General features: G+C 41.0%; 1 protein-coding gene across 10 annotated transcripts in view; it reads right to left on the minus strand.

Moving 5' to 3' along the window:
• Window positions 1-37: 37 nt before the first annotated feature.
• LOC128700650 (protein tramtrack, beta isoform) overlaps window positions 38-27,024 on the minus strand; it is a 598,972-nt gene continuing 571,985 nt past the window's right edge. For all 10 annotated transcript variants that reach the window (XM_070097005.1, XM_070097010.1, XM_070097009.1 and 7 more), the window contains one exon: window positions 38-8,224. In XM_070097005.1, coding sequence (XP_069953106.1) covers window positions 6,344-8,224 — 1,881 coding nt within the window. In that variant the 3' untranslated portion in view covers window positions 38-6,343. The remainder of the gene's footprint in view (window positions 8,225-27,024) is intronic.

Consider the following 27,024-nt stretch of genomic DNA (forward strand, 5'->3'; position numbering starts at 1 on the left):
GTATGTATGTGTGTATGTGTGTGTATGTGTATGTATGTGTGTGTATGTGTGTGTATGTGTGTGTGTGTGTGTGTGTGTGTGTGTGTGTGTGTGTGTGTGTGTGTATGTGTGTGTGTATGTGTGTGTATGTGTATGTATGTGTATGTGTATGTGTGTGTATGTGTGTGTATGTGTGTGTATGTGTGTATGTGTGTGTATGTGTGTGTATGTATGTGCATGTGTGTATGTATGTGTATGTATGTGTATGTGTGTGTATGTATGTACATTACAAACATTATCTCTGTGCACAACAGGATTTGAACCTACACACTCTGCATCAAAGTCTGTAGTACCTTCACTCAGCCAGATCCAAGATCTGGCAGAATGGAGAAGTTACTACATACTTTAATGCAGTGTGGAGGTTCGAATCCTGCTGTGGACTGAGAGATAATGTTTGTAAATACAGTAGGACCCCCCTACTCTATGGGGGATACATTCCAAGGACCTGCCGTGGATACCGAAACCATGGATAATAGCAAACCCTACATATAAGTCTTATATATACCTATTACAAAGTTTAATTTATAAATTATGCACAATGAGTGGAGAATTATCACTTTTTCTCTGATAGGAAGCATTTCACAGCTTCTCTTAAGCTTTGAAGAACTGCCAGCTTCTCTACTTTTGTGCTTTGGGATCATTATTATGCAAAATTAAGAGGCATTTTTGGGCCACAGCAAACTGAATAACTGAAACCCTGGATACCAAATCCATGGATATGGGGGTTCTACTGTAATTTCACCTGTTTGCGAATTGTTAAGTACAATGCCTGCACTCTAAAGGAGGGGTTCGGGACATTGGCGGTTTGGAGAGATATGTTGTGTATCTTTATACGTATATGCTTCTAAACTGTTGTATTTTGAGCACCTCTGCAAAAACAGTGATTATGTGTGAGTGAGGTGAAAGTGTTGAATGATGATGAAAGTATTTTCTTTTGGGGGATTTTCTTTCTTTTTGGGTCACCCTGCCTCAGTGGGAGACGGCTGACTTGTTAAAAAAAAATATATATATATAACATATGTTTGAGTGTATGTATGCACGTATATATCTATAAGGAGAAAATAGAACAGAATGTAGTACAGGCACAACACTGATTTTCCAGCACCCTTGATTCCTAAGCTTTGTTGGAATACTGATTTTGCCAGAACAACAGAGGTCATATAATGATAATTCAACAATACACCTCTGACCCACTAATCGTACACCTTCCATGTCTCTAAAGCACCATCACCTGTTGGGAAGTTAAATTAAACATAATTATATAAAGAGGAGGTTTAGTTGCAGTACTACTGCTCCCAAAGTCGTAAATTTTATAATTTTACTAGAATTGTAGAGCTAACCACAAAAGTCTGACTGTTTTAGGTTGTCAGGATTACTGTCTCATCATCGCATTATTATAATCATAACCAAGCGCTAAACCCATAAGGGTCTGTTTCATCATGGTTTTGTGATGTTGCTGGGGAGGACATCTGAGGTACTTAATGTTGAATTATTATTATAATAAAAAAGAAGTGCTAAACCTACAAGGGTCATACAGCACTTAATGTTGAAGTTAGAGGATCTTCAGAAATAGGCCTACTGCCATGACACTCATGCTTCTTGGCTATCTTTTTAAACATTTCATCCAAGCAAAGTTGTTTCATGTACTTTGATGTTTTTATTTGTAATTTTTTATGCATCAAATAAAAATGTATTAGCTCTTGGTCTGCCATGAAGGAACATTATTCTAACCCTTTGATTTATTCACCTGACAACCCAATTAACTTGGCAATAGCTATAGTTATTGGTAAGTTAATACAGCTACTAACCTTGGTGACACCTAGTATCAAATGTTAGCAAAATATACTTAGAATCACAAAAACAAGGGATTACTACAGCTGCAGTATAAATAGTGCAAGTTATTGTGCATTATACACACTGCCATCTGTAGTCACTCTGGTAATTTTGTCTTTACTAAAAGAGGTGCCAGATCATGTGTGTTGTATTTGCATTAAGGTATCATGACAAGAGCCTCAGAATGAGGCTGAAATATATAGTGCTTTTCTTACCATCTGCTTTATTTTCTCTGGGATCATGTGTGCCATCAACCAATATTAATTACAACTGTTTGGATATTCATGCATATTTTGTGTAATTATATAGTGTACACATATTAAATAATTTTAAATTTATAAAATTAAATACTGTATATATTACACATGCACACACACACACACAGGCACACAAATATGTTGCATATGAATTTTTGGTATACTAGGTAATATTATTATACACTACACTTCATGAGAGGGGTTCAGTTTGAAATAAATTTTTGCACAATTTGGTAAGATTAATTGAGTCACCTCCATAGTTGTCAACTAGCTATTGTACAAGTCTGCTAACCACTGTTTTCCTAAACACTCTACCAGTATACTACAATGATTTGTTAACAAGAAACTAGCCACTGAAATAATAGGAATACTGATAAATTTCTCGTGTAAATACGATTTATTCATGTATGTTCAAAGACTGGAGGAGCTCTGTAAAAAAAATTCTTCACAACTATTAATCAAATGCCTAGTTCCAACAATGCCCAATATATTTTTTTACTTAATTACTGGTAGTATGTTTAGGAATTTACAACAGCCATCTGTTGGTTTGAACACATGGTGGAGGCACTGTTGTGACCTCAAATTAAATTTGTTGAACCTCATGTAGGCATCCCAAGAAGCTGTCAGAGGAATTACTTAAAAGAGGACAGTTTGGAGTGTGGTACTAACATAACAGTCACCACCGAACCACACTGTTGCATAACGCAGTCCTGGTTTGTGGTTCATTTGCACAAGGGAAAGAACAGTGGATGTGTGGTCTTGAGCTTGTATATGCTGTAGATATTTGGGACATATCTACAGTTGATTTGTACACCATAACAGGGTAAATGGGACATCAATAGGAACCTCGTCAAATATTAAGGAGTGATAATTTCACTCAAGTCAGATCAGGATTACTGGTAAGACTTACCATGCCTGTAGCATCATAAAAATCCTTTAAACATGGAGATACAAAATTATCATGCCAGGAAAAATCAGTATGAAAAATCATATAATAAACTTAAAGTAGTCATCAACTCTGATCATACTGATGTCCCAGGTTCCTGAACGTTAGACAGCTTCTGGGACGGCAACATCAGCCTTATGTTACACTGTGGAGGGTTCGCTGTGGCTTATCCTCTGCTTCATTGGTCAAGTCACACTTTGCACAACTTCTTGCAGCCTTTTAGAGCTCTGCCAATAAACCATTTAAGTCAATAACATTTATGTATGAAATTCTACAACAAGCCACCATTGTTAAAGGGGGTCTGACCAAACAAATAATTTCACTTCCATGAAGACCATCTACTGAGATTTAGACCTGCTACTTTTTAAGTAGTTTAGAAATTGTGAAAAAAATGCTATTGTAGTTACACCACTAACAACAATGTTGCTATACTGTTACAGTCTGCAGCTGTAGCTGACCTTGAATGATACTTTACAGTTGTTTAATGCTGTTGAGTATGATCCATTCTGTCATGGAAGGGTCTTTTCCCAATAATGGTTTACATGCACATCATATCTTGCTGGACAATAACTACTTCACCTTCTTTCACACGAGAGGGTCCTCTAAAATGTCACCGCACACCAAAATGTGATGATGCCTCTATACAATCTAGCAGTTCTATATTGCCATTCTGAATGTGGCAAAACCAATGCATCAAGCACCAATTAGCCTAATGTGTGAAATTATCAATTATTCTCTTTATAAAGAAATGCAAAAGTAAAAAAAATTAGTTCACTACACATTGCAGCTTTAAGCATAGCACTAAAAATTAAAAAATCTTTTACTGGTATAGTGACAATATTGTAACGTAAGCTTCAAAGAAATTACAGCAATTGATCCCCATGTATTCAGGAACTTTGCAATTATTTTCAAATGAGAGAGCAAACATGCTCCTCCATCCACAATTTATCACAAGTCACAAGGCACTTTGACTTATCACCAGCTTACCACTACAGGGAAAATTAATTAAAATAAATGAGCAAATCTCCATATGAAAGTTATATCCTACTAACACAGTACCCAGGAAGGGAAATATATTTTAGTTGTTGCTGCTACTGTAATGGTGCTTGAAGATTTGTGGTGCCACATTCTAGTTAACTGAATTACCACTCAGTTCAATTAACAAATAACTACCATCCAGTAACTGGAAAAAGCGTTTTAGCATTTCGAATGCTACACAGAACAATCAACTTTGTCATCACATGACTCATTTTGGTAACAGACATTAGTCATTAAAACACATGAATTCTAAAGAATTCTCAGTCTAACACAATTTTCCTTCTGGACAAAAGATGTGGGGTGCCCCCTACCTGCTGCTGCTCAAAAACCCTTAATATCGGGCAGCATTTGGGACCCAACAAACTTCTTTCAATATCACAGACCAACAAGGTGTGCATGTGGTGTAGCTCCTCCTAACATGCCGTCCTTAGTCGCAGCTTGGCTGACCTTACATCACTAGAACTTGCACTCTCTCAAGAGCCAAGGCTCAATTGCTACAATCTCAGCCAAACATTAATCCATTCACATTAAATTCCAAAAGCACAACACATAAAAGTATTTTGTGTAGTGTTCTCCAGATTCAACTATACATTTAAGACACTAATAAAACTCTTGAGCCCCAATTTTAATTGTAGGATGAGTTTAAAATTTGGCTGAAAATGTTGCCCTGTCAATCATGACATACTTTATAAATGAAAGACAAGAAAAGTTTGTTAAACTAAGGAAAGAGGTATGAAAAAGCTGAAGACAAAGACGAGAAGTGTGTGAGATGTGACTCGCGTGCCTCCTCTATGGTCACTGGTGATGCACACAAGAAAGAACAGGTGGAGGGCTAAAAGCTACAGTTTAACGAGCTAGGCTCGTCTACAGTATTCCTAATTTCTATCAATAACACTAGGGACATATCTGTGGTATGGTACAAATAAAATTCAACAGTCACTTATGCCATAAACAAGCTCTGCTTTCACTTTAAAGTTGACTTGGTCAACTTTCACTTGGTGCACAAATGCTCTATGGTATGTACTTACACTATCACGAGCAAGTAGTTTAGAGTCCGGCCAGAGTGTCATAAGCCAGACTGTTACATTAACTAACCAGCCCGTCCTACAACCCACCAAGGTCCCTAAGGACTACCAGTGACTGGTTCTTGACTCACTTTGATAACCCCAAACTCAAACATTTCTATTAATTCTAAATCATTTTCATTTAAATTTTAATTTAGATAGAGCATATCTAAGTATGAAAGTATGAGGTAATCAAGGTGTATTCACCAGGTAAGTGCACACAAAGTAGATGCTAGCACCATCATTTTCCACTGGGGTGGGCATACAGGCCAGGCAACCTCCGCAACATCAGACCACAATGACAATATAGAAGGCTTGAAACCTCCACAGCAAAACAATCCAGTACTGTACATGGTTATACACTTGTGGCTATGTGCACAGCTATTGCCTAACACTGACCATAGCGAGGCAACCTCGGGTCTCCAGATTGACCTTGGTTAAATTCAAGGCCCCATGCCCCTGCCATCACTCTAAAGCCAAGATGGTATAGGAGAGAATATGGGAGAGGGAACAAAGTGGGACTTTGCAGGTAGGCATGAGGTGATTTTGGCAGTCGTGTCGCACTGGGAAGCGGCCAGGTGACGCAGGTGGTGTAGATAGTTTGGTGGTAAGAGGGAGAGCACATCCATGGGGCACTGGATACAACCCATGCCCACACTAACCTACCTTGTACTATGACCTCAAGCCTCCTTGCCCAGTCTATTTCACTGGGAGGAAAAAACATAGGAGCTCCTGATGAATACCAATAATTGTGAAAAGACATTAACATTGATAACAAAAGATACTTAGCAACTGGGCTTGAATTATTAAATGTGGTCAGCACAGCAGACGGTGTGAAGCTCTGTGCAATTTGGGGCAGTGACTAGATCACAAGGATACTCAACGCTGCAGATGTGCCCAATGATCTGCTCACCCTCATATACCACTAATCCACTACATAGTTTTAATCTCTTTAGAGAGTAAGAAATATGACAACAATATCAATACCTAAATTTAAAAAACTAGGTATGTAACACAGTTACTGTCACTGGTTCAGAACCTTTGATTTAACTGCTTTACAAGCAGAAGTGGCACTTTTAGTGCTTACAATATCAACTAATTTATTATAAGAATGTAAATATATATATAAAAATTTATCTTCTTAAATATTTGGGGAAATTTTGGTATTATTCATTAGACATATTTTGTAACTTATGTAGATTTTGTAGATTTTGCATATTTTCTAAATTTTGAAGACTCTGTTGCAAACTATGCACTGGTTTTGCGAATGGGACCCCAAGGTGCGTGGTTATGTGCTTAGACAGGTAATCTGCACGAGCAAATTTCTTTCCACAGACCTTACATGGATATGGTTTCTCACCAGTGTGAATGCGCAGGTGACGATTCATATCAGAGCGGCCACCAAAAGCCTTGCCACAAACACCACAGTTATATGGCTTTTCTCCAGTATGAGTACGAATATGAAGCTTCAGGTTTTCCCGACCCTTAAAGCCTTTCTGGCAAAACTGACACTTAAACGGTCGCTCTTCATCCCCTCGAGGATCAGAAGCTGGGGTGAGGGAAGCTTGAGTTAGCAATAAGGCCCCCCGAGAATCAATTTTAAAGAGACTATTGTGGCCAGGAGGAGTGCTGGTCCCAAGGGTTATAGTGGTGGTACTGGCAGTGGCAGTGCTAACTGCCACAGATGAGGACGGAGGAAGGCCACCTATAGGAGTGGTAGTGGCAGGAGGTGATGGCATAGCCATAGGAGTCGAGGCTGGAAGAGGAGAGCGAGGCGGTCCCGAGACACTACTTGGGGACAACCGGGGTGAGGCCTGAGGAGATGATGCAATGCTGGGTGGGCAAGACAACCCAGGCCCATCATTTACATTCACTTCTCGTAAAGTATCTAGCGAGCAGTCTGTTGACCTTCGGCAGTGGCCTTCAAAACTGGCTACATCACGGAATGTCAACTTGCACTTAACACAATACACAAATTTACCCTTATTTTCTTCTTCATATTCCCCTTCCTCCTCCTCACCATCTACCTCCTCCTCCTCCTCCTCCTCCCCATCTTCATACTTTCTTACACCATTTTCTGGTTTAACTGCTTGAAGAAGGGCAGCATTAAATGTGATGGGATTTGATGTGGACGGCTGCTCAGCTCCTTGCTGTGACTCTATGCCTTCTTCTTTTAGAGTCACAGAAGCTTCAGATTCACTCTTTGAAGATTCATTTATCAAAAGTCTTTGGAGATAAGATTCATGAATGCCTCGGGTTGTTAGTCGTCCTTCATCCGATTCTGCTTTCATTATTCGATCTAGGACATCGTGATTGGAGCGATGTTTAGTAAAGCTCTTATGATACTTAAAGCATTGACCACACACACCACAACGAAACGGTTTATCTCCAGGAAGCTTAGCGGTATGATTTTGTTCCTGGTGCCGCTGAAATGCAGACTGGTACTTGTAGCGCTGTCCACACTGGTCACACTTGAATGGTTTCTCTTCCTCATGGATACGCACATGTTCTTCTAGATGATGGGATGAAGGTAATATCATGGCACAGATGTGACACGTAATGCCACTCCCAACATTTTTGTCCCTAGCTACACTTAATGATACTGTAGATTTTGTTGCTGACCCAGATGCTCCAGACAGTCCTAGCCCTAGACTAGAGGTTACTCCAACATTAGAGGAACTTCCAAGTGTCAAAGGTAAATGAGTACCAGGAGGTAAAGCTTGCATTACCTCTAAAATCTTCATAATGTCTTTGGGAGGAGATACTCCAGAGTGTTGTTGAGGCTGCTGCTGCTGTTGCTCAAGGAGACCTGAAGGAAAGTAATGATGAAGAGGATGATATCCTAAAGCTAATGCTTGGTGAAGGAGTGCTACTTGTGGAGGGAGGGAACCACCAGGGGCAAGTGAGCCCCCAAGACCTGCAGAAGTAATGGAGGTGTTCCCAAGTCCACTCCCTGCCAGAGAGGGTGAAGGTACAGATGATGGAGGACCCGTCGATCCCATACCAACCTCTCCTTCCTCCAGGATTACTTCTGGTGATTGGATAGTCTGAAAATATTAAATAAATACTTGTACAAATGAGTATATATGTGCACATATATGCAGTAGACCCTTATATAACATGGATTTATTTAGCATGCTTTGGTTATTACACTACTGATAAATTGCGGCATTTTGTACAACACTTGGTAAAATTAACATGGTTCGGTTTGCGGTAGGGAAAAAAATTTGCAGCATCGCCCATGAGATATTTCCCTAGCTCAGACCACTGCCTTGATGTGGGTGAGACCATGTCTCCATGGGGGAGACATACCACCATTCCCTGCCACCCTTGTCCCAGCCTTCCTTTTAAATGCATCTAGGAGCTAGCTCTGTTTGTGGATTGTTTTGATATTTTAATCACTATATCTTGTATCTGCCAAGCAATCATGGCACCCAGTAGGTATATCAGTGTTGCTGAAAGTGGCAAGAAAAGGTATAAGTGTTTAAGTCTTTGAGTTAAAAAAAAAAAAAAAAAAAAAAAAAAGAGATATTAGACAAGAGATAGCCTGTGACTGTAATGAAGTGTTACTGTGGAATTAAAAAGAATGAGGTAAATATATGAGTTTGTGTGATGAATAACTGACTGACTGACTTAAAGTTAGACTTTTTCACGAAGAGAACCCTGAAACGGTGTCTACAGCAGTTGCTGCCTTACCATCAGTAGTATTATGTACTGTGGAGCAAAATTGAACAAAAATCCACTACAGAATGTATGCACACTCCAGTACAACCATCAACTTCAGTACCAGAACCTCTACCATCCACCTCAGCCCAGTAGGGCCACAGCATAATTATCCACTCTCTTCACAATCATGCACAAACACCCGCACCCACAATTTAAGGTAAGAAATACTATTATTTCTGTTGCATTTTAACCCTTAACCCTTTGAGGGTTTTCGTCGTACTAGTACGTCTTACGCGTAGGGGTTTTTGACGTACTAGTACTCATAAATTCTAGTGGCCTCAAATCTAGTGGGAGAAAGCTGGTAGGCCTTCATATGAAAGAATGGGTCTATGTGGTCAGTGTGCACAGTCTAAAAAAAATCCTGCAGCACACAGTGCATAATGAGAAAAAAAAAACTTTGACCATTTTTTTTTAATAAATCAGCGACTTTGCAGTGTATTTTCGTATGGTATTTATTGTTGTATTCTAGTTTTCTTGGTCTCATTTTATAGAATGGAAGACATATTACAGAAATAGAGATGATTTTGACTGGTTTTACAAAGAAAGGTGCCTTGAAATTGAGCTCAAAGTAGCAGAAATGTTCGATTTTTACCAAACTTCAAAAGTAAACAAATCGTGCCAAGCGTGCAATACACGTCAACTGGTGAGTCTAATATTCTTTCACGAGTACACCAATAATATTTATACCATTTTTTACACTAATGCAGTAGTCTGCATAACAGTAAATCTTATATTTTTTGTGAAAATAAAAATTCAAAGTGGAAAGCAAAAGAATATAAGAGGGGCCTTGAGACGTGAATAATGACTAGAGGAAATGTCATTTTAGTGCCAGGAATGTCTTTCTTGTTTATTCTGGACCCTATTCGGAAATTGGCATCTTTTGAAATTTGTGTGAAATTGGCAAAATTGCTAAATTCTGACCACTGTACTGGATAGTTGAATTTCATAAATGAGTGGTTTCTTGCACCCATTCGATAGAAAAAATGGAGTTCTAGCGAAATATTCATGTTTTTTGTCGACTAGTACAGTGAAATTGGCCGAAAATGGGGCTCAAAGTGGGCAAAATCGCCGATGCGTAAACATCGCCGAGACCGCTAACTTTGCGAGAGCATAATTCCGTAAGTTTTCAATCAAATTTCAAACTTTTGGTGTCTTTATGATCGAGAAAAGATTCTCTATCTTTTCATAAGAAAAAATCATTTTTTTTTTTTTAAATTTGGCCAACCCTGAGAACGAGTTTCGGAGAGGGCCTGTCGACCCTCAAAGGGTTAAACTGTCCAAACGTAGATCTATGTTTTTTCAATATTTGAAAGTATGTAAAAAAAGTAGATCTTCTTTTATTATTACATTTGAAAATGTGTAAAAAAAATTTTTTAACTACTTTTTTTTTTTTCATATTTGAAAATATGTAAAAAAACGTAGATCTACTTTTAGAGCATTACGCATGTGAACGTAAATTTGTTTGGACAGTTTAAGGGTTAAGCAGTAAAAGCAACATAATACATCACGACAATGAACTACAATTACATATTCACTTTTATTTTTGTAAGATTTGGAGGTCTAAAAAGAGTTTTTTGGCTTTTTTGGGGCTCCCAGGAACGTAACCCTATTTTTCCCCTAAGTTCTTCAGTTTATCTAACATTGATATACCTAACACGGCATTTTCAGGAACATAACTACTGTGTAATATAACAGTCTACTGTGTATATGTATATAAAGCTTCTCCTCACTTAGTGACGTACTCATTTACCAACAACTCTGAGTTACAACAGGCTCTCCGCCAAGTCAATATTGTATGCCGTACAAGAACTTGGGTTGTGGAAATGAGCAGCACAGCATCTCAGCATCAAGCATCTCAATCTCCTTCCTACAGCCACTCAGTACACTGGCATTCACAGTCTCCAAGACTACATATTTGTACAAATTTGTACTTTATTGTGTACCCCATAGTACAAGATATAGTTAGAAGTGCAGCAGCACTTGGAAGAGGAAAATGGAAGAAGTACAAAAGAAGTTCACTGTAAAGGGGTTAGCTGGTGTGTTTACATTCTCAGTGTCTCTCATGGCATCTTAAGAAATGATTAAACTCTGTGAACAAGGTATGTTGATGGTAAAATTATTATTAATATTTATTAATAAAAAATATTAATAATAATAGCAATCACTCTGAAGAGGTTTAAATGTCCACTACCAAAACTATACGAAATACTGTGGAACCTTGACTTACGAGTTTAATCCATTCCATGACCTAGCTCGTAACTCAATTTACTTGTATATCAAATCAATTTCCTCATTTAAATTAGTTGAACAGTCATTAATCTGTTCCTGCACTCTGGAGACAAGAAAAATACTTGAATATGACACTAATATCAACTGTACAGCTTATTTATCTATCACACTTAATATAACATAAACAATATAATTAACAAAGAAACATGATACATACTCTAGAATGAATAAAATAGCCATAATATAGTGGCAGAGGTAGCAGCAGCGGCAGAAGAGTCCGCCATTTCCTGTCTAACTTTGACTATAGTATCTTCCCATGCTCTTATTGTAAGAGAAAACAGAGTATTTGTGAGGCTAATTGCAGAAATATTGTATATAAAAACGTAATAAATCATAATACACTATAGAATGTAAAGAAATGTTAAACTGTTTAAATAAAGAGTACACCTACCATCCGACTTATGACCAAGCTTGGTTCTGACCAACCGGTCGTAAGTCAAAATGGACGTAAGTCAAACCTTTGAAAATTGCCGACATACTGGGTAGGGCATAATGTCAAACTTTTCCTATATTAACTACCTACATAGTACTGTAATGTAATGTAATGTACAATCATTATTTCATTTTTTTTACCATAATTTACTTTTGTTATATTTTAATTATTTATTTACTGTATATAATGTATACATGGTAGTGAACTGTATTGTAAATTTTACATCGCATACAGTATCATATGTTACTGTTATCTTTATGTATTGTCGACACAGTGGAATGGGAGAATACCACTGGTAGTGTCATCCTGCCAGAATGTAGTATAACCTATACCCTAAGTAAAGAGAAACAACTCTGGAACATGTGTAATACGTAGCTGGTTGGCTGGCCGGGTGGGTGGGTGGGAGGCCGGGTGGGTGATTGGCTGACACAGGTAGACAGACACACAGGTAGACAGAAAGACACACACAGGTAGACATAAAGACACACACAAGTAGACACACAGGTAGACAGAAAGGCACACACAGGTAGACAGATAAACAGAGATACACAGATATATAGGCAGACAGATACAGACAGGTTTATGTGCAACAGTGAAAACAAATAGAGAGTTTGAGAGTAAGAGCCTTTCTTGCCACAGACTTCATCTTAGGGGCCATGGTGAAATTTACTGTCCAGTTAGTACAGTTAATACAGTATGATGCTGCTGATAGGACAGGGTTACTCAAACTGATGCTGCCTGCATGACGCATTGCCGCCACGAGTATTGTCAAATATTGTACAGTGGTGTGCATCAGCCAGCCCAGCCCAGCTGCCAGATGCACGGTCGTAAGTCGAGTGGACGTATGTTGAGCAGGTGGTAAGTCGTATGGTAGGTGTATATGTACTTACACATTTGGAGTAGAGATGGTAGGGGTTGAGGGTGGGGGATGTTGAGGGTAGGGGATGTTGAGGGTAGGGGAGTGTTGAGGGTAGGGGGTGTTGAGGGTGGGGGTGTAGTGTTTGGGAGGTGTTGAGGGTGGGGGTGTTGAGGGTGGGGGGGTGTTGAGGGTAGGGGTGTTGAGGGAGGGGGGTGTTGTGGGTGGGGGGTGTTGTGGGTGGGTGGGGGGGGGGGGGTGTTGTGGGTGGGTGGGGGGGGGGGGGGTGTTGTGGGTGGGTGGGGGGGGGGGGTGTTGTGGGTGGGGGGGAGGGGGTGTTGTGGGTGGGGGGGGGGGGTGTTGTGGGTGGGGGGGGTGTTGTGGGTGGGGGTGTAGTGTTGGGGAGGTGTTGAGGGTGGGGGGTGTTGTGGGTGGGGGGTGTTGTGGGTGTGGGGGGTGGTGTTGTGGGTGGGGTGTGTTCTGGGTGGGGATGTGCTGTGTGTGGGGGTGTGTTGTGGGTGGGGGGTGTTGTGGGTGGGGGGGGTGTTGTGGGTGGGGGGTGTTGTGGGTGGGGGGGGTGTTGTGGGTGGGGGGGTGTTGTGGGTGGGGGGGTGTTGTGGGTGGGGGGGTGTTGTGGGTGGGGGGGTGTTGTGGGTGGGGGGGTGTTGTGGGTGGGGGGGGGGTGTTGTGGGTGGGGGGGGGGTGTTGTGGGTGGGGGTGTTGTGGGTGGGGGGTGTTGTGGGTGGGGGGTGTTGTGGGTGGGGGTGTTGTGGGTGGGGGGGGTGTTGTGGGTGGGGGGGGGGTGTTGAGGGTGGGGAGTGTTGAGGGTGGGGGTGTTGAGGGTGGGGGGTGTTGAGGGTGGGGGGTGTTGAGGGTGGGGGGTGTTGAGGGTGGGGGGTGTTGAGGGTGGGGGTGTTGAGGGTGGGGGTGTTGAGGGTGGGGGGGTGAGGGTGGGGGGTGTTGAGGGTGGGGTGTTGAGGGTGGGGGGTGTTGAGGTGGGGAGTGTTGAGGTGGGGAGTGTTGAGGGTTGGAGCTGTGTTGAGGGTGGGGGTGAGGGTGGGGGTGTTGAGGGTGGGGTGTGTTGAGGGTGGGGGGTGTTGAGGGTGGGGGGTGTTGAGGGTGGGGAGTGTTGAGGGTGGGGAGTGTTGAGGGTGGGGAGTGTTGAGGGTGGGGAGTGTTGAGGGTGGGGGGTGTTGAGGGTGGGGGGTGTTGAGGGTGGGGGGTGTTGAGGGTGGGGGGTGTTGAGGGTGGGGGGTGTTGAGGGTGGGGGGTGTTGAGGGTGGGGGGTGTTGAGGGTGGGGGGTGTTGAGGGTGGGGAGTGTTGAGGCTGGGGGGTGTTGAGGGTGGGGAGTGTTGAGGGTGGGGAGTGTTGAGGGTGGGGAGTGTTGAGGGTGGGGGTGTTGAGGGTGGGGAGTGTTGAGGGTGGGGGGTGTTGAGGGTGGGGAGTGTTGAGGGTGGGGAGTGTTGAGGGTGGGGGGTGTTGAGGGTGGGGAGTGTTGAGGGTGGGGGGTGTTGAGGGTGGGGAGTGTTGAGGGTGGGGGGTGTTGAGGGTGGGGAGTGTTGAGGGTGGGGAGTGTTGAGGGTGGGGGGTGTTGAGGGTGGGGAGTGTTGAGGGTGGGGGTGTTGAGGGTGGGGGGTGTTTAGGGTGGGGGTGTTGAGGGTGGGGGGTGTTGAGGGTGGGGGGTGTTGAGGGTGGGGAGTGTTGAGGGTGGGGGGTGTTGAGGGTGGGGGGTGTTGAGGGTGGGGAGTGTTGAGGGTGGGGGGTGTTGAGGGTGGGGGGTGTTGAGGGTGGGGGGAGTTTAGGGTGGGGGGTGTTGAGGGTGGGGGGTGTTGAGGGTGGGGAGTGTTGAGGGTGGGGGGTGTTGAGGGTGGGGGGTGTTGAGGGTGGGGGGTGTTGAGGGTGGGGGGTGTTTAGGGTGGGGGGTGTTGAGGGTGGGGGGTGTTGAGGGTGGGGGGTGTTGAGGGTGGGGGGTGTTGAGGGTGGGGGGTGTTGAGGGTGGGGGGTGTTGAGGGTGGGGGGTGTTGAGGGTGGGGGTCCTGTAAACCTCCAAAAACCATAGTTTTGTTTGAATGCTGAACTTAACTGACACAATTTTTGTTTTGTTTAATCACTGAACATAACTGATACAGCTTTAGTATCTACATATCGCAGATGTACTAAGCTGGTATTGCCTGGCCAAGTCTATGGAAATCGTCTTTTTCTTCTCAGCACTGTCTTGTGCACTTATTTTCTTAGGACCCATGGTTAGAAAAAAGAAATTTGGCCAAATGACTGTTAAAAAAATGCAAGCAAGCACGAGAGAACTGCTCCTACAGCAATGTGAACACGTGTACTGCTTACTGGATGTGCTGGCATCAGCTGTGCCAACTAGCAGCAGCATTCTGAACTATTACGTACGTAATATTATTATTATTATTATTATTATTAATTTAGGAAACTGAAGCTCTATCATTATAATAATAATAATACAGTATATGTGCATTGTGTTGCTACAATAAATGCTACTCACTTCTCACCCTACATTAAGATTACAAATATTTTAACCCTTAAACTGTCTAAACGTAGATATAGTAGGGCCCTGCTTTACGGCGTTTCGCTTTGTGGTGTTCCGCTAATACGATCATTACAAATTATGACCAAAACTCTCTCTACGGCTCCCCCCACCTGACTTTCTAATATGGTCACTGCGTCCCACTCGGTTTGTTAACATTCTATGTGAGATCCGTAAGCACTGCATCTCCATTATGTCTGGAAACTCCAAAATTTCAAGTGTTTTTAAAAGTTATTTCATACATAATTATACTTATGTATACCTGTACTTAAATAAACTTACACACTGTGCTGGCGTGCCGGTACACATTAACCCTTTCAGGGTCCGTCCCGTAGATCTACGGCTTCACGTTGAGTGTCCAAACTGTAGATCTATGCCAAAATTCTAGCGCTGTCAAATTTAGCGCGAAAGTGCTCATAGGCCTACATGTGAGAGAACAGGTCTGCGTGGTGGGTGTGTGCCATAAACAAAAAATCTAGGCGCCCGCATAGCATTGTGGGAACACCGGCTCAGTTACCCTTGTTCACCATGCTTCGTCGCAAGTCAGCTCTCACTCCCCGGAAAATTGGGACTCTCCTCTTCCTATCTGATAGTTCTGACACTGATGGAAGTGGAAATGAAGACGAATTCTATGACTTTGATCAGTTAGTGACCAAAAGGAATGACCAGGATATTGATAATAGTGCAGAAAACCCTGACGATCCTCAACCTTCTACCTCTGGTGTGGGCACTCGTGACTCATGGTCAGTTGTGCCTCAACGCAAGAGAAAACTAATATTTTCACGTGGCCAGGCCTCTGACTTCAGTAATGATGATAGTGACGTGGATTGTGATTTTATTGCGCTTGACGATCATTCGAGTAGTGATAGTGAGGAATCATATTCACCAGTGAAGTGTCGGTATGTTCGCCACCGCATGCGCTCGGATAGTGTACCCTATGCTGTGCCCAGGGGACGGAGTACATCCCGTGGCCCTACACCAGGTTTAGATATTGATAGTGAGGATGATGTGGCTACACTTGGCATGGATAGACCACAGGCATCAGTAGATGGTGGTAGTGGTGATGGTAGTGGCACCGCCATGCGTGACTCACCAGCCCAGGCTGGGACCCACGCTGCTGACTCGTCAGTTCAAGGACAAAGCGGAGCGTCAGCCACCAGCCCACCACAACCACAACCACCCGCACAACCAGCCTATGATGTCCAGTATCCACCAGCAAACCGTATCTGGGATTGGCAGCAAAATCCCAGTTTTGTTCCCAAGCCCCACCACTTTGATGACTCTCAAATTGGAATTCTACCTACTTGTCCCCTTGGAACCACGGCCAATGAACTGGAATTCTTTGAATTATTCTTTGACCAGCCATTGATGGAAACTATTGTCAGGGAAAGTGATAAGTATTTTGAGTACACCATGGCAAATACGATCATATCACCACAGTCAAGACTACACAGGTGGAAAGAGACGACTGTTGCAGAAATGTACTTGCTTTTTGCAACAATAATGCTTATGCCTCATGTCTATAAGCATAATATAAAAGCATACTGGTCCACAGATCGGCTAATTTCTACCCCGGTCTTCAGTGAAATCATCCCAGTGAACAGGTTTATCTTACTCTTACGTACGTTGCACTTCTCTGACAAAACCAGGCCTGACAGAAGTGACAGGTTATACAAGATTAGAAATGTTTTCATGTATCTCAAACAAAAGTTCAGCATATACTTTTATCCATTCAAGAATCTTGTAATTGACGAGTCTTTGATTTTGTTCAAAGGTAGACTGTCATTCAAGCAGTATATACCGAGCAAGAGGAAACGCTTTGGTATAAAACTGTTTGTACTCTGTGACTGTGACAGTGGCCTGGTGTTGGATATTGTTGTATACACGGGAAGTAAAACATTGAAAGATACCAAGATGTTATTTGGGTATCTCAGGTGACGTAGTGAGATACATGATGGCACCTTATCTTGGTAAGGGGCATACATTATATACTGATAACTGGTACACAAGCCCATTACTCAGTGATTTCATGCGAGTGAACAAGACAGATGTGTGTGGCACAGTGCGTTCTAATCGTAAACATATGCCCAGGCTCAACGCAGGTGCTCGTGGTGATGACGTGCAGGTGTTTACTGCCAATGACATCATGGCATTACGGTGGCATGACAAACGAGATGTCACATTGTTGACAACCATTCACCGTAATGAAATGCAAGACAGTGGCAAAGTTGATCGAGTGACTAATGAACGTATTCGAAAACCAGTGACAGTGATTGATTATACACAAAACATGCGCTTGGTTGGAAAATGTGACATGCAGATTGGTTTTGTTGATTGTGTTCGTAAGAGTTACAAGTAGTACATGAAACTTTTCTTCCATCTCATGGACATTTCAATGCTCAATGCATATAATATGTACCAAATAAAGACTGGCAACAGACCACCGTATGGTGAATTTTGTTTGTCTGTTGTCAGACAACCCAAAAAGTTTTTTCCAGGTCTATAGAACAAAAGTTAGAGATAAGATAGGTCCCCTTAAAAATATCTATGGGCACCTTACTGACAATGAGAATGAAATGTGCTTGATTTTTAATAATTATTTTCTCTCAGTTTTTACACAGGAAGACACTAACAATATTCCAGTAATTAATTTTTACAGTGGGCTAGAAGAAGATAAATTATGTAACATCACAGTCACTAGTGAGATGGTTTTGAGGCAGATAGACAGACTGAAGCAAAATAAGTCGCCGGGTCCTGATGAGGTTTTTTCAAGGGTTCTTAAGGAATGCAAAATGGAACTCTGTGAACCATTAACTAATATTTTTAATTTATCTCTTCAAACAGGTGTAGTGTCTGATATGTGGAAGATGGCTAATGTAACTCCTATTTTTAAAACAGGGGACAAGTCGTTACCGTCAAATTACCGCCCAATAAGCCTGACCTCAATTGTAGGCAAATTACTAGAGTCAATTATAGCTGAGATTATAAGAAGCCATCTCGATAAGCATAGCTTGATTAATGATACTCAGCATGGATTCACAAGAGGCCGGTCTTGTCTAACTAATTTATTAACTTTCTTCAGTAAAGCTTTTGAGGCTGTTGACCACAATAAAGAATTTGATATTATTTACTTAGATTTTAGTAAGGCTTTTGATAGAGTTCCGCACTATAGACTGTTAAAGAAAGTGGCAGCTCATGGCATTGGGGGAAAAGTGCTCTCGTGGATCGAGTCATGGCTCACTGACAGGAAGCAGAGAGTGTCCATAAATGGGGTTAAATCCGAGTGGGGATCTGTAACAAGTGGCGTTCCACAGGGATCAGTCTTGGGCCCGTTGTTGTTTATAATATATATCAATGATCTTGATGAGGGAATTACTAGTGATATGAGCAAATTCGCCGATGACACAAAGATAGGTAGGATAATTGATTCAAACGTAGATGTTAGGGAACTTCAGGAGGATTTAAACAAACTCTATTCTTGGTCAGAAAAGTGGCAGATGCAGTTCAATGTAGATAAATGCAAGGTTCTGAAGCTTGGGAGTGTCCATAACCCTAGTACTTATAAGTTAAATGATGTAGAACTTAGCCATACAGATTGCGAAAAGGACTTGGGGGTTATGGTGAGCAGCAACCTTAAACCAAGACAGCAATGCCTAAGCGTACGTAATAAGGCAAATAGATTACTGGGATTTATATCAAGAAGTGTAAGCAACAGAAGTCCAGAAGTCATACTGCAGCTTTATACATCATTAGTAAGGCCTCACCTTGATTATGCAGCTCAGTTCTGGTCTCCGTATTACAAAATGGACATAAATTCGTTAGAAAACATTCAGCGTAGGATGACTAAATTAATACATAGCATCAGAAATCTTCCTTATGAAGAAAGATTGAAGACTCTTAAGTTACATTCACTTGTTAGACGAAGAATGAGGGGAGACCTGATCGAAGTGTATAAGTGGAAGATAGGTATTAATAAAGGGGATATTAATAAGGTCTTGAGGATGTCTCTCCAAGAGAGAACCCGCAGTAATGGATTTAAATTAGATAAGTTTAGATTTAGAAAGGACATAGGAAAGTATTGGTTTGGAAATAGGGTAGTTGATGAGTGGAACAGTCTACCTAGTTGGGTTATTGAGGCTAGGACGTTGGGTAGTTTCAAATCTAGGTTGGATAAGTACATGAGTGGGAAGGGTTGGATTTGAGTGGGACTTTCACATCAGAGCTTATTTCTTGGGTAGCATTGAAAATTGGGTTGGGTAAATGTTTTGTTAGTGGGATGAATTGTAAAGGACCTGCCTAGTATGGGCCAGCAGGCCTCCTGCAGTGTTCCTCCTTTCTTATGTTCTTATGTTCTTATGAAGTACCAGGTAAGAACACCTGCTATACAACAAGGTCCTCGAATTCCTCAGGATATACCCAAGCGTTTGAGGAGGGAAGGTGATCATTTCATAATACAGCTTCCTTCAACTCAGAAGAAATTTGCTCAGAAGAGATGCATCGTCTGTGCACAAACAAAACGATGGCAACAAAGATGCGAAGACACTCAGTTTATGTGTGAGGAATGTAAGGTGCCTCTGTGCATGGTGCCTTGTTTCAAGGAGTTCCACAAGCTCCAGCAGTTCTAAAACCATGTCCAGTGATTGTAAATATGTAAATATATGATAGAACATTAGTATTATACAAGATTTGTGCATGTTTATTGTAATAAACAACAGTGGTAAACAATAATATGATAATAACTTTAGTGCGGTTATTGTGTTCAATACAGTGAGTTTATATATATACATTATGTACAGTATTGGTCTCAGTCCCCAAATGTTAGTAGGAAAAGAAAAAAATTGGAAAAGAAAAGAAAAAACTATAAAAACCGTTAAATAAAGTAATGCGCGTATGTGGAATTCGTCGATGCTGCCGCCACCACATCATTTTGGACAAACTTCTTGGCACTGTATCTCGGTAAGTACTGATCAGAAATTTTTTTTTTGTCTTATTACCTTCACAAAAATATGCTCTTTAATTCTGTAAGAAAAAAAAAATTTTTTTTTTTTTCAAAATTTCTTGGACACTGGAGCACCACTTCAGATTTTGGCCTTGGACCCTGAAGGGGTTAAAATCAGTAAGAGCGTATTATATCTTGAGACGCCATATTAGTAATGATAATAATAATCACCGAGTCTCAATAAATGTTGTATTTTACGTTAATATACATATTTTCATTAATCCATCTATCATATTTTTTTCAAAATTATATAATAAACACGATACATAACATATAAAGATGATAAATACACCCCACAGTAGAATAAATAAACAAATATGAGATGTGGTAGCCAAACGACTTGTACGAGTGACGCCATATTAGTAATAATAATAATCACCGAGTCTCATTAAATGTCATATATTACGTTAATATACACATTTTCTTTAATCCATCTATGATATTTTTTGAAAATTATATAATAAACATGATACATAACATATAAAGATGATAAATACACCCCACAGTAGAATAAACAAACATAAATATGAGATGTGGTAGCCAGACAACTTGTACAAGTGATGGCAAGAATAACATTTTCTCTAGTCCAACATGAGAGAAAATGTGTTACTGGGAGTAACTGTAGAAAATTATTCCTTTCATATGTAAGTAAGTTTATTCAGGTATACACAAATACAGTTACATAAATTATCATACATAGCAGCATATGTGTAAAGTACCTAGGATAACCCAGAAAAGTCAGACTTTGTGATTTATTTCCATTACCTTCACTCAGAGCGTCATTTCTTCTAAAAATGGTGTTACATGAGAATGGGAGTGTTCCTCTTTATTTATTCTACCATATCAATGTAGAGACAACTTGTACACAATGTAACTTGTACACAAACCGGACGTGTACACCTGGTTTGTTTACAAAACTTGCATTCGCCTGGTTTGTTTACATAACTCTACATCTGTCCTCCCTCATGTACTCACTCTCTCTCTCTCATTTATTCGTTTTATCTCGTTTACTCACCCCTGACCCTACATTAAGACTACAAATATTTTAAGGTAAGTAATGAGTGAACTGTATATGCATTTTATCGCTCTTGGGGTACTTAAATGTCATAGAATATTGTGTAGGTGGGGTGGCCTGGTACAGTAGCCTTGCTGGCTACCATACAAACCACCTCTGATTTCTTACAATAAATACTACCCATCTCGCCCTAGATTAAGACTACAAATATTTGAAGGTAAGTGATGAGTGTACTATATGTGTATTTTACTTTTTTATTGTTTTCAATGCCTAGTTCTACTGCTAACTTAATATATGTAAGTGTAAACTTCTTATCTAGTATTTGTATGCATTTATAAGCGGAAAACAAAGGGGTGTTCCACTTTACGGCAATTTTCGCTTTGTGGCAGTAGCCTGGAACCTAACCTGCCGTTAAGTGGGGCCCTACTGTATACGTTTGCTAGCGTAGCACTCTGAATGTAGGTCTACGTTCTATTTTTCATTCCTTCAAATTTGGCGCGATAGGTGTGAGTCGCCTAGACACTAGAGAATGGGTCTACACCCTCAGTGTGCACAGTACGAAAATATCAGGGACGCCAAAATACCGCATTGTAGCACCAGCTAGTTTCAGCTCCATCTTGGGTCAACATCATGGCAAACCCCTGTGATTCACTCACACCTCATCGTATTAACACTAATATTCTTGGACAGTGAAACAGAATGCGAGTTTAGTGGATTTGGCACTGATATGGCCACTAATGATCAAGGAATTAGTGAAACTATTGATGACAACCCAGATGACCCTCAGCCCATCACTTCTGGGGTGGCCAGTGTGGACAGTGTGGCTAATGTGGCCAGTGTGGGCCACAACAGACCCTCAGCTCAGCACCTCTGGGGTTGCTAGTGTTACTACCCAAAGGGAACTCCGCAAGAGGTAACTATCATTTTCCATGAGTTATGGTGTTGACGATAGTGATAGTGATATAAGTGACGATGATGAAATCGATTTTATGCCCACAGAGGATTCGTCCAGTGAAATTGATTATCATTATTCCCCAGTGAAACGTACTTTTAGGCGGCGGTGCCTACGTTCAGGTTGTGCCATATGCAGTCGGTGGCAAGGGTCGTGGTAGGTCACGATCCAAAACCCCACCCACTGATAGCGATAATGATCATCAAGGTGAATATGCTGGGATGGAGGAAGAGGTGGTGGGTGGCATGGTGCCTGGACCTTGTGGCGTGGTGGGTGGGCAGACCAAGGACCACCCGGCACCCTCTCAACCATGTGCTGCCTCCACTCCTGTTCCTCCTCCTGCTCCCCCACGTGCCATGCCACAGGTACACCCTGCACCATGTGACCGTGAATGCAACTGGACAGAATGTACACCATTCTTGCCACATCCTTTCAATTTTGATGCCAGTGGATGTGGCATTATGCCACATTGTCCCATCACAAATGAGTCTACAGAGTTAGACTATTTTTTAGCTATACTTTGATGAGCCGATAATGAACCTGATTGTTACCCAGACCAACATGTACTACCGATATACAATGGACCACACAGATGTTTTAGAATCGTCATGGCTGCACAGGTGGAAAGATACAACTGTGGCTGAAATGTATTTATTCCTTGGCACTGTCATGCTTACGCCACACACGTATAAGAACAATATAGCACAGTACTTGTCCACAGACCACTTCATCAGTGCTCCAGTCTTCTGTGACCTCCTTCCCTGCAACAGATTCACTCTGTTGCTACAAATGTTGCACTTCTCAGACAGGAATACGCCAAACCGAAATGACCTCCTATACAAAATCAGGGAATTGTTTAAGTATCTGAAGCAAAAATTCAGTGCCTACTTTTATCCATTCAAGAACATTGTTGTTGACGAGTCCTTGAATTTGTTCAAGGGATGCCTGTCATTCAAACATTACATACCAAGCAAACGTAATCGCTTTGGTATAAAACTCTTTATGTATGACTGAGACTGGTCTTGTGCTGGATGTCATTATCTACACAGGGAAAAACACACTCGACAATACCAGGCGCATGTTGGGCATTTCCGGTGATGTTCACAAGATGAAGCAGCCATACCTTGGCAAGGGTCATACACTGTTCACCGACGACTGGTATACAAGGCCTATGCTTGCTGATTTCCTACGTGTGAACAATACTGATATATGTGGAACAGTGAGAAAAAGTAGAAAACACATGCCAAGGTTCACTGGAGGAAGTGTAGTGCAAGTGTTTCATGCCAATGACATCATGGCACTGACATGGCATGACAAACAGGATGTGATGTTGCTGTCAACCATCCACAGAAACAAGATGGTACAGGCAGACTGAGTGAGCTCAACAATCAACCTCTTGTAAAGCCAGCTGCTGTCATCGACTATATGAACAATATGCGACTAGCCAACAAGTGTGACATGATGACAGGGTTTGTTGACTGTGTGTGTAGGAGTTGCAAGTGGTATATAAAAGTTTTTCCACCTTGTGAACACTGCATGCTCAATGCCTTCAACATGTATGAAAAAAATACAGGGACGCGACAACGATATGTGGAATTCACCCTCAATGTCATCAAGCAGATAGCAAAAAAGTATGGTAGCAGACCTAAACCTGCCACTCCACAGCAACCTGTCACCCCACAACCAGAGGGGAAAGTGCCCAACCGAATAATCCCTGACTGTCACTGCCCGATACCATTACCATCTACTCCAAAGAAGTACTCTCATAAGAAGTGTGTTGTGTGTGCTTACACTACACAGCGACCCCAAGTGCGAAAAGACACGATTCATATGTCAGCAATGTGGAGTGGCATTCTGTATGAATCCATGCTTCTTCGAGTGTCATACAGCGGTGGACTTCTAGAAACATAAATGGGAAAAGTAAATACCTTGTATATATATGTAAACAATAGTATGTGATTGAACCAGGTGTACAAATTCATCTAGCAGTGTGAACATGTGTGTTTGTGACAGTATGATTACTAATTCAGTACCAAACATTTGTGTCTCAACAAGAATTGGCTATGAAATCAAAAGATCAGCAACAAAACATTTTTATCATAACATAAAAAAAAAACAGAAAATAGAAATGAATTGGAAAAAAATGATAAATGTTTATTGTTCCTGCAAGCGGCAGTGCTCCATGTTGCGACACCTCATCACTTACTACCAACTTTGCGGGCTTATATCTTGGTAAGTGCTGGCCCTAAATTTTTTTTTTATCCTATAACTTTTATAAAAATGTGCTCTTCGTTAAAAAAAAAAAAACATTCAAAATATTCGGAACGCTAAGCGAGTGAACGTAGATCTACATTTGGACAGTTTAAGAGTTAAGGTAAGTAATGAGTGTACTGTATGAGTATTTTACTTCTTATTTTCTTTTTAAATGGTAGAGAATCTTTTTCTTGAGGTAATAAAACAAAAAGCATGAAATCTGATGGAAAACTGATGAAATTATGCTTTCATGAATGCTGTGTCAGCGATATTTACACATCGGCGATTTTGCCCACTTTGACTCCTATTTTAGGCCATTTACATTGTTCCAGTCGACCAAATTCTTAGCTATTTCACTAGTATGCCTTCTATTTTATCGACTGAGCACAAGAAACCACTCAATCAACTACAGCAGAGCCTCGACTTACGAGTTTAATCCGTTCCGTAACCTAGCTCGTAACTCAATTTGCTCGTATATCAAATCAATTTTCCTCATTTAAATTAATTGAAATGCCATTAATCTGTTCCAGTGGAATTCCTTCTCTTGGGAGGTAGGACAAAATACTTCAATATGGCACTAATATCAACTCTACAGCATATTTATCTAACACAATTAATCTAATATGACATAATAAACAATATAAATAACATGGAAACAAGATATATACTTTAGAACAAATAAAATATGTCACTTTGTGATGGGCAGTGGCAGCCATTGCCGCCGCTCCTGCAGTGACCATGTTTCCCCTTCAGAGGTCTTATTATAAAAGAAAACAGAGTTTGTGAGGCAAACTGCACTAGATTACTAGCTTCAACCCAAACAACAAAGATAGGCAGAGGAGATCGGAAGAGTTCGTTTCGTTTTGTGCTTTTTCTATTGTTTAATTGCTTAACTTACTTGCTACACCCTTAATGCGAGGCAGTACCAGAGTAGAAGTACATACACACCACGCTCGTACTGCCTTGCAAACAACCCGCACACCTCACTTGTGTTCATCTATGATTTCATGCTTTAATTCCATGGACATCATCATCTTTTTCTTCTCAGCACTTTCTTAGGACCCATGGTTAGAAAAAAAAAAAACTGGCAAAATAAGTACGCAAAATGGAAGCAAACACGAGAGAAATGCTTCCACAGCGAGATAAACAGTGCACTCCTTCTTCTCCTCATTATTATTAATTTAGGGAACTGGAGCACAGATCCAATTCCCTAGATCAAGAGCCCCTCACCAGTGTCGAGGAACCTTGACACTGGTGATCTAGGGAATTGGATCTGTGCTCCGGTTCCCTAAATTAATAATAACAAGCAAGCTTCAGTTCCTTAAATTAATAATAATAATAATAATAATAATAATAATAATAATAATAATCATAATGAGGAGCTTCAGAACGCCGCCAGCTGGAGCAGTGCACTGTTTATCTCGCTGTGGAAGCATTTCTCTCAAGTTTGCTTGCATTTTGTGTAGTTCTTTTGCCACATTTCTTTTTTCTAACCATGAGTCCTAAGAAAGTAAGTGCAAAGGACAGTGCTAAGAAAAAGATGATGATGGCCATGGAATTAAAGCATGAAATCATAAACAAGTGAGGTGTGAGGGTTGTGGGTTGAGGGGGGGAGGGGGGGGAGCAGGGGAAGCTCGCTTGTAACTCGGATGTTGGATCGTAACTCAGAGCAAAGAAAAGACCAAGTGACGGTTCGTATCTCGAAAAACTTGTATGTTGGGACACTTGTAAGTCGAGGTTCCACTGTATTTCAACTATCCAATAAAGTGATCAGAAAATGGTAATTTGGCCAATTTCACACAAATGTAAAAATATTCTATTTTCAAAATAGGGTCCAGAATAAACAATGCAGGCATTCCTGGCACTAAAATAATATTTCCTCTGTTCATTAGTTATGTTTCCAGGCTTTACACATGAATTCCATTTTGATTTTGTATTCACACAGAATTTTTAATAAAAAAATAGAAGATTTACTGTTATGCAGTCCTGCAATAATCGTATAAATAATATCAATGCATTAATGAATGCACATTAGACCCACCAGCTCACGTGTATTGGACTGTGATGTGATTTGTTTACTCTTGAACATTGGCAAATTTAACATTTCCGCTACTTTCAGCTCACTTTCAAGATATTTTCATTCCTGAAACCAATCAAAATCATCTCTATTCCTATAATATGTCTTCCATTCTATCAAACGAGACTAAGAAACCACAAACACAACCATAAAAACCCTATGAAAATACACTGCAAAATTAGCTGTTTTAATCCAAAAACACTTTTTTTTTTTTTATTATGCACTGTGTGTTGCAGTTTTTTTTTTATGGTGCACACCTACCACATAAACCCATTCTCTCATATCTAGACCCAAATTTACTGCTCACAGCTTATCTCAGTGAGCTGAGCTGATGCAGTACTATGGCACTGACCCTGGCTTCTAAAGCCCTTTTAATCAAGGCACAGCTCCTCAAGGGGTTAAAACAAAGGTAACAAATTGGATTTTTTTTTCTATTTTTTCTTTCTAATATACTTAATTCACCATTTGACATAGTTACAAAGTGGGTGGAGCTATAGCAGAGAGGGAGAAAGAGCTAGCAGAACACCTCAGTAACTGATGATTCACCACGATGCATGGAGGTGTGCCTCAAGACACTAAAATATTGTATAATTATACTCTTACTATCAATAAGGGTTATCTACCTAACATATTTCTTCTAGAATAATATCTAGTACAGGTTGGCCATCACTAATCCGGCAATCAGTAATCTGGTT

Source organism: Cherax quadricarinatus, chromosome 56, assembly GCF_038502225.1.
Source record: "Cherax quadricarinatus isolate ZL_2023a chromosome 56, ASM3850222v1, whole genome shotgun sequence".
NCBI lineage: Eukaryota > Metazoa > Arthropoda > Malacostraca > Decapoda > Parastacidae > Cherax > Cherax quadricarinatus.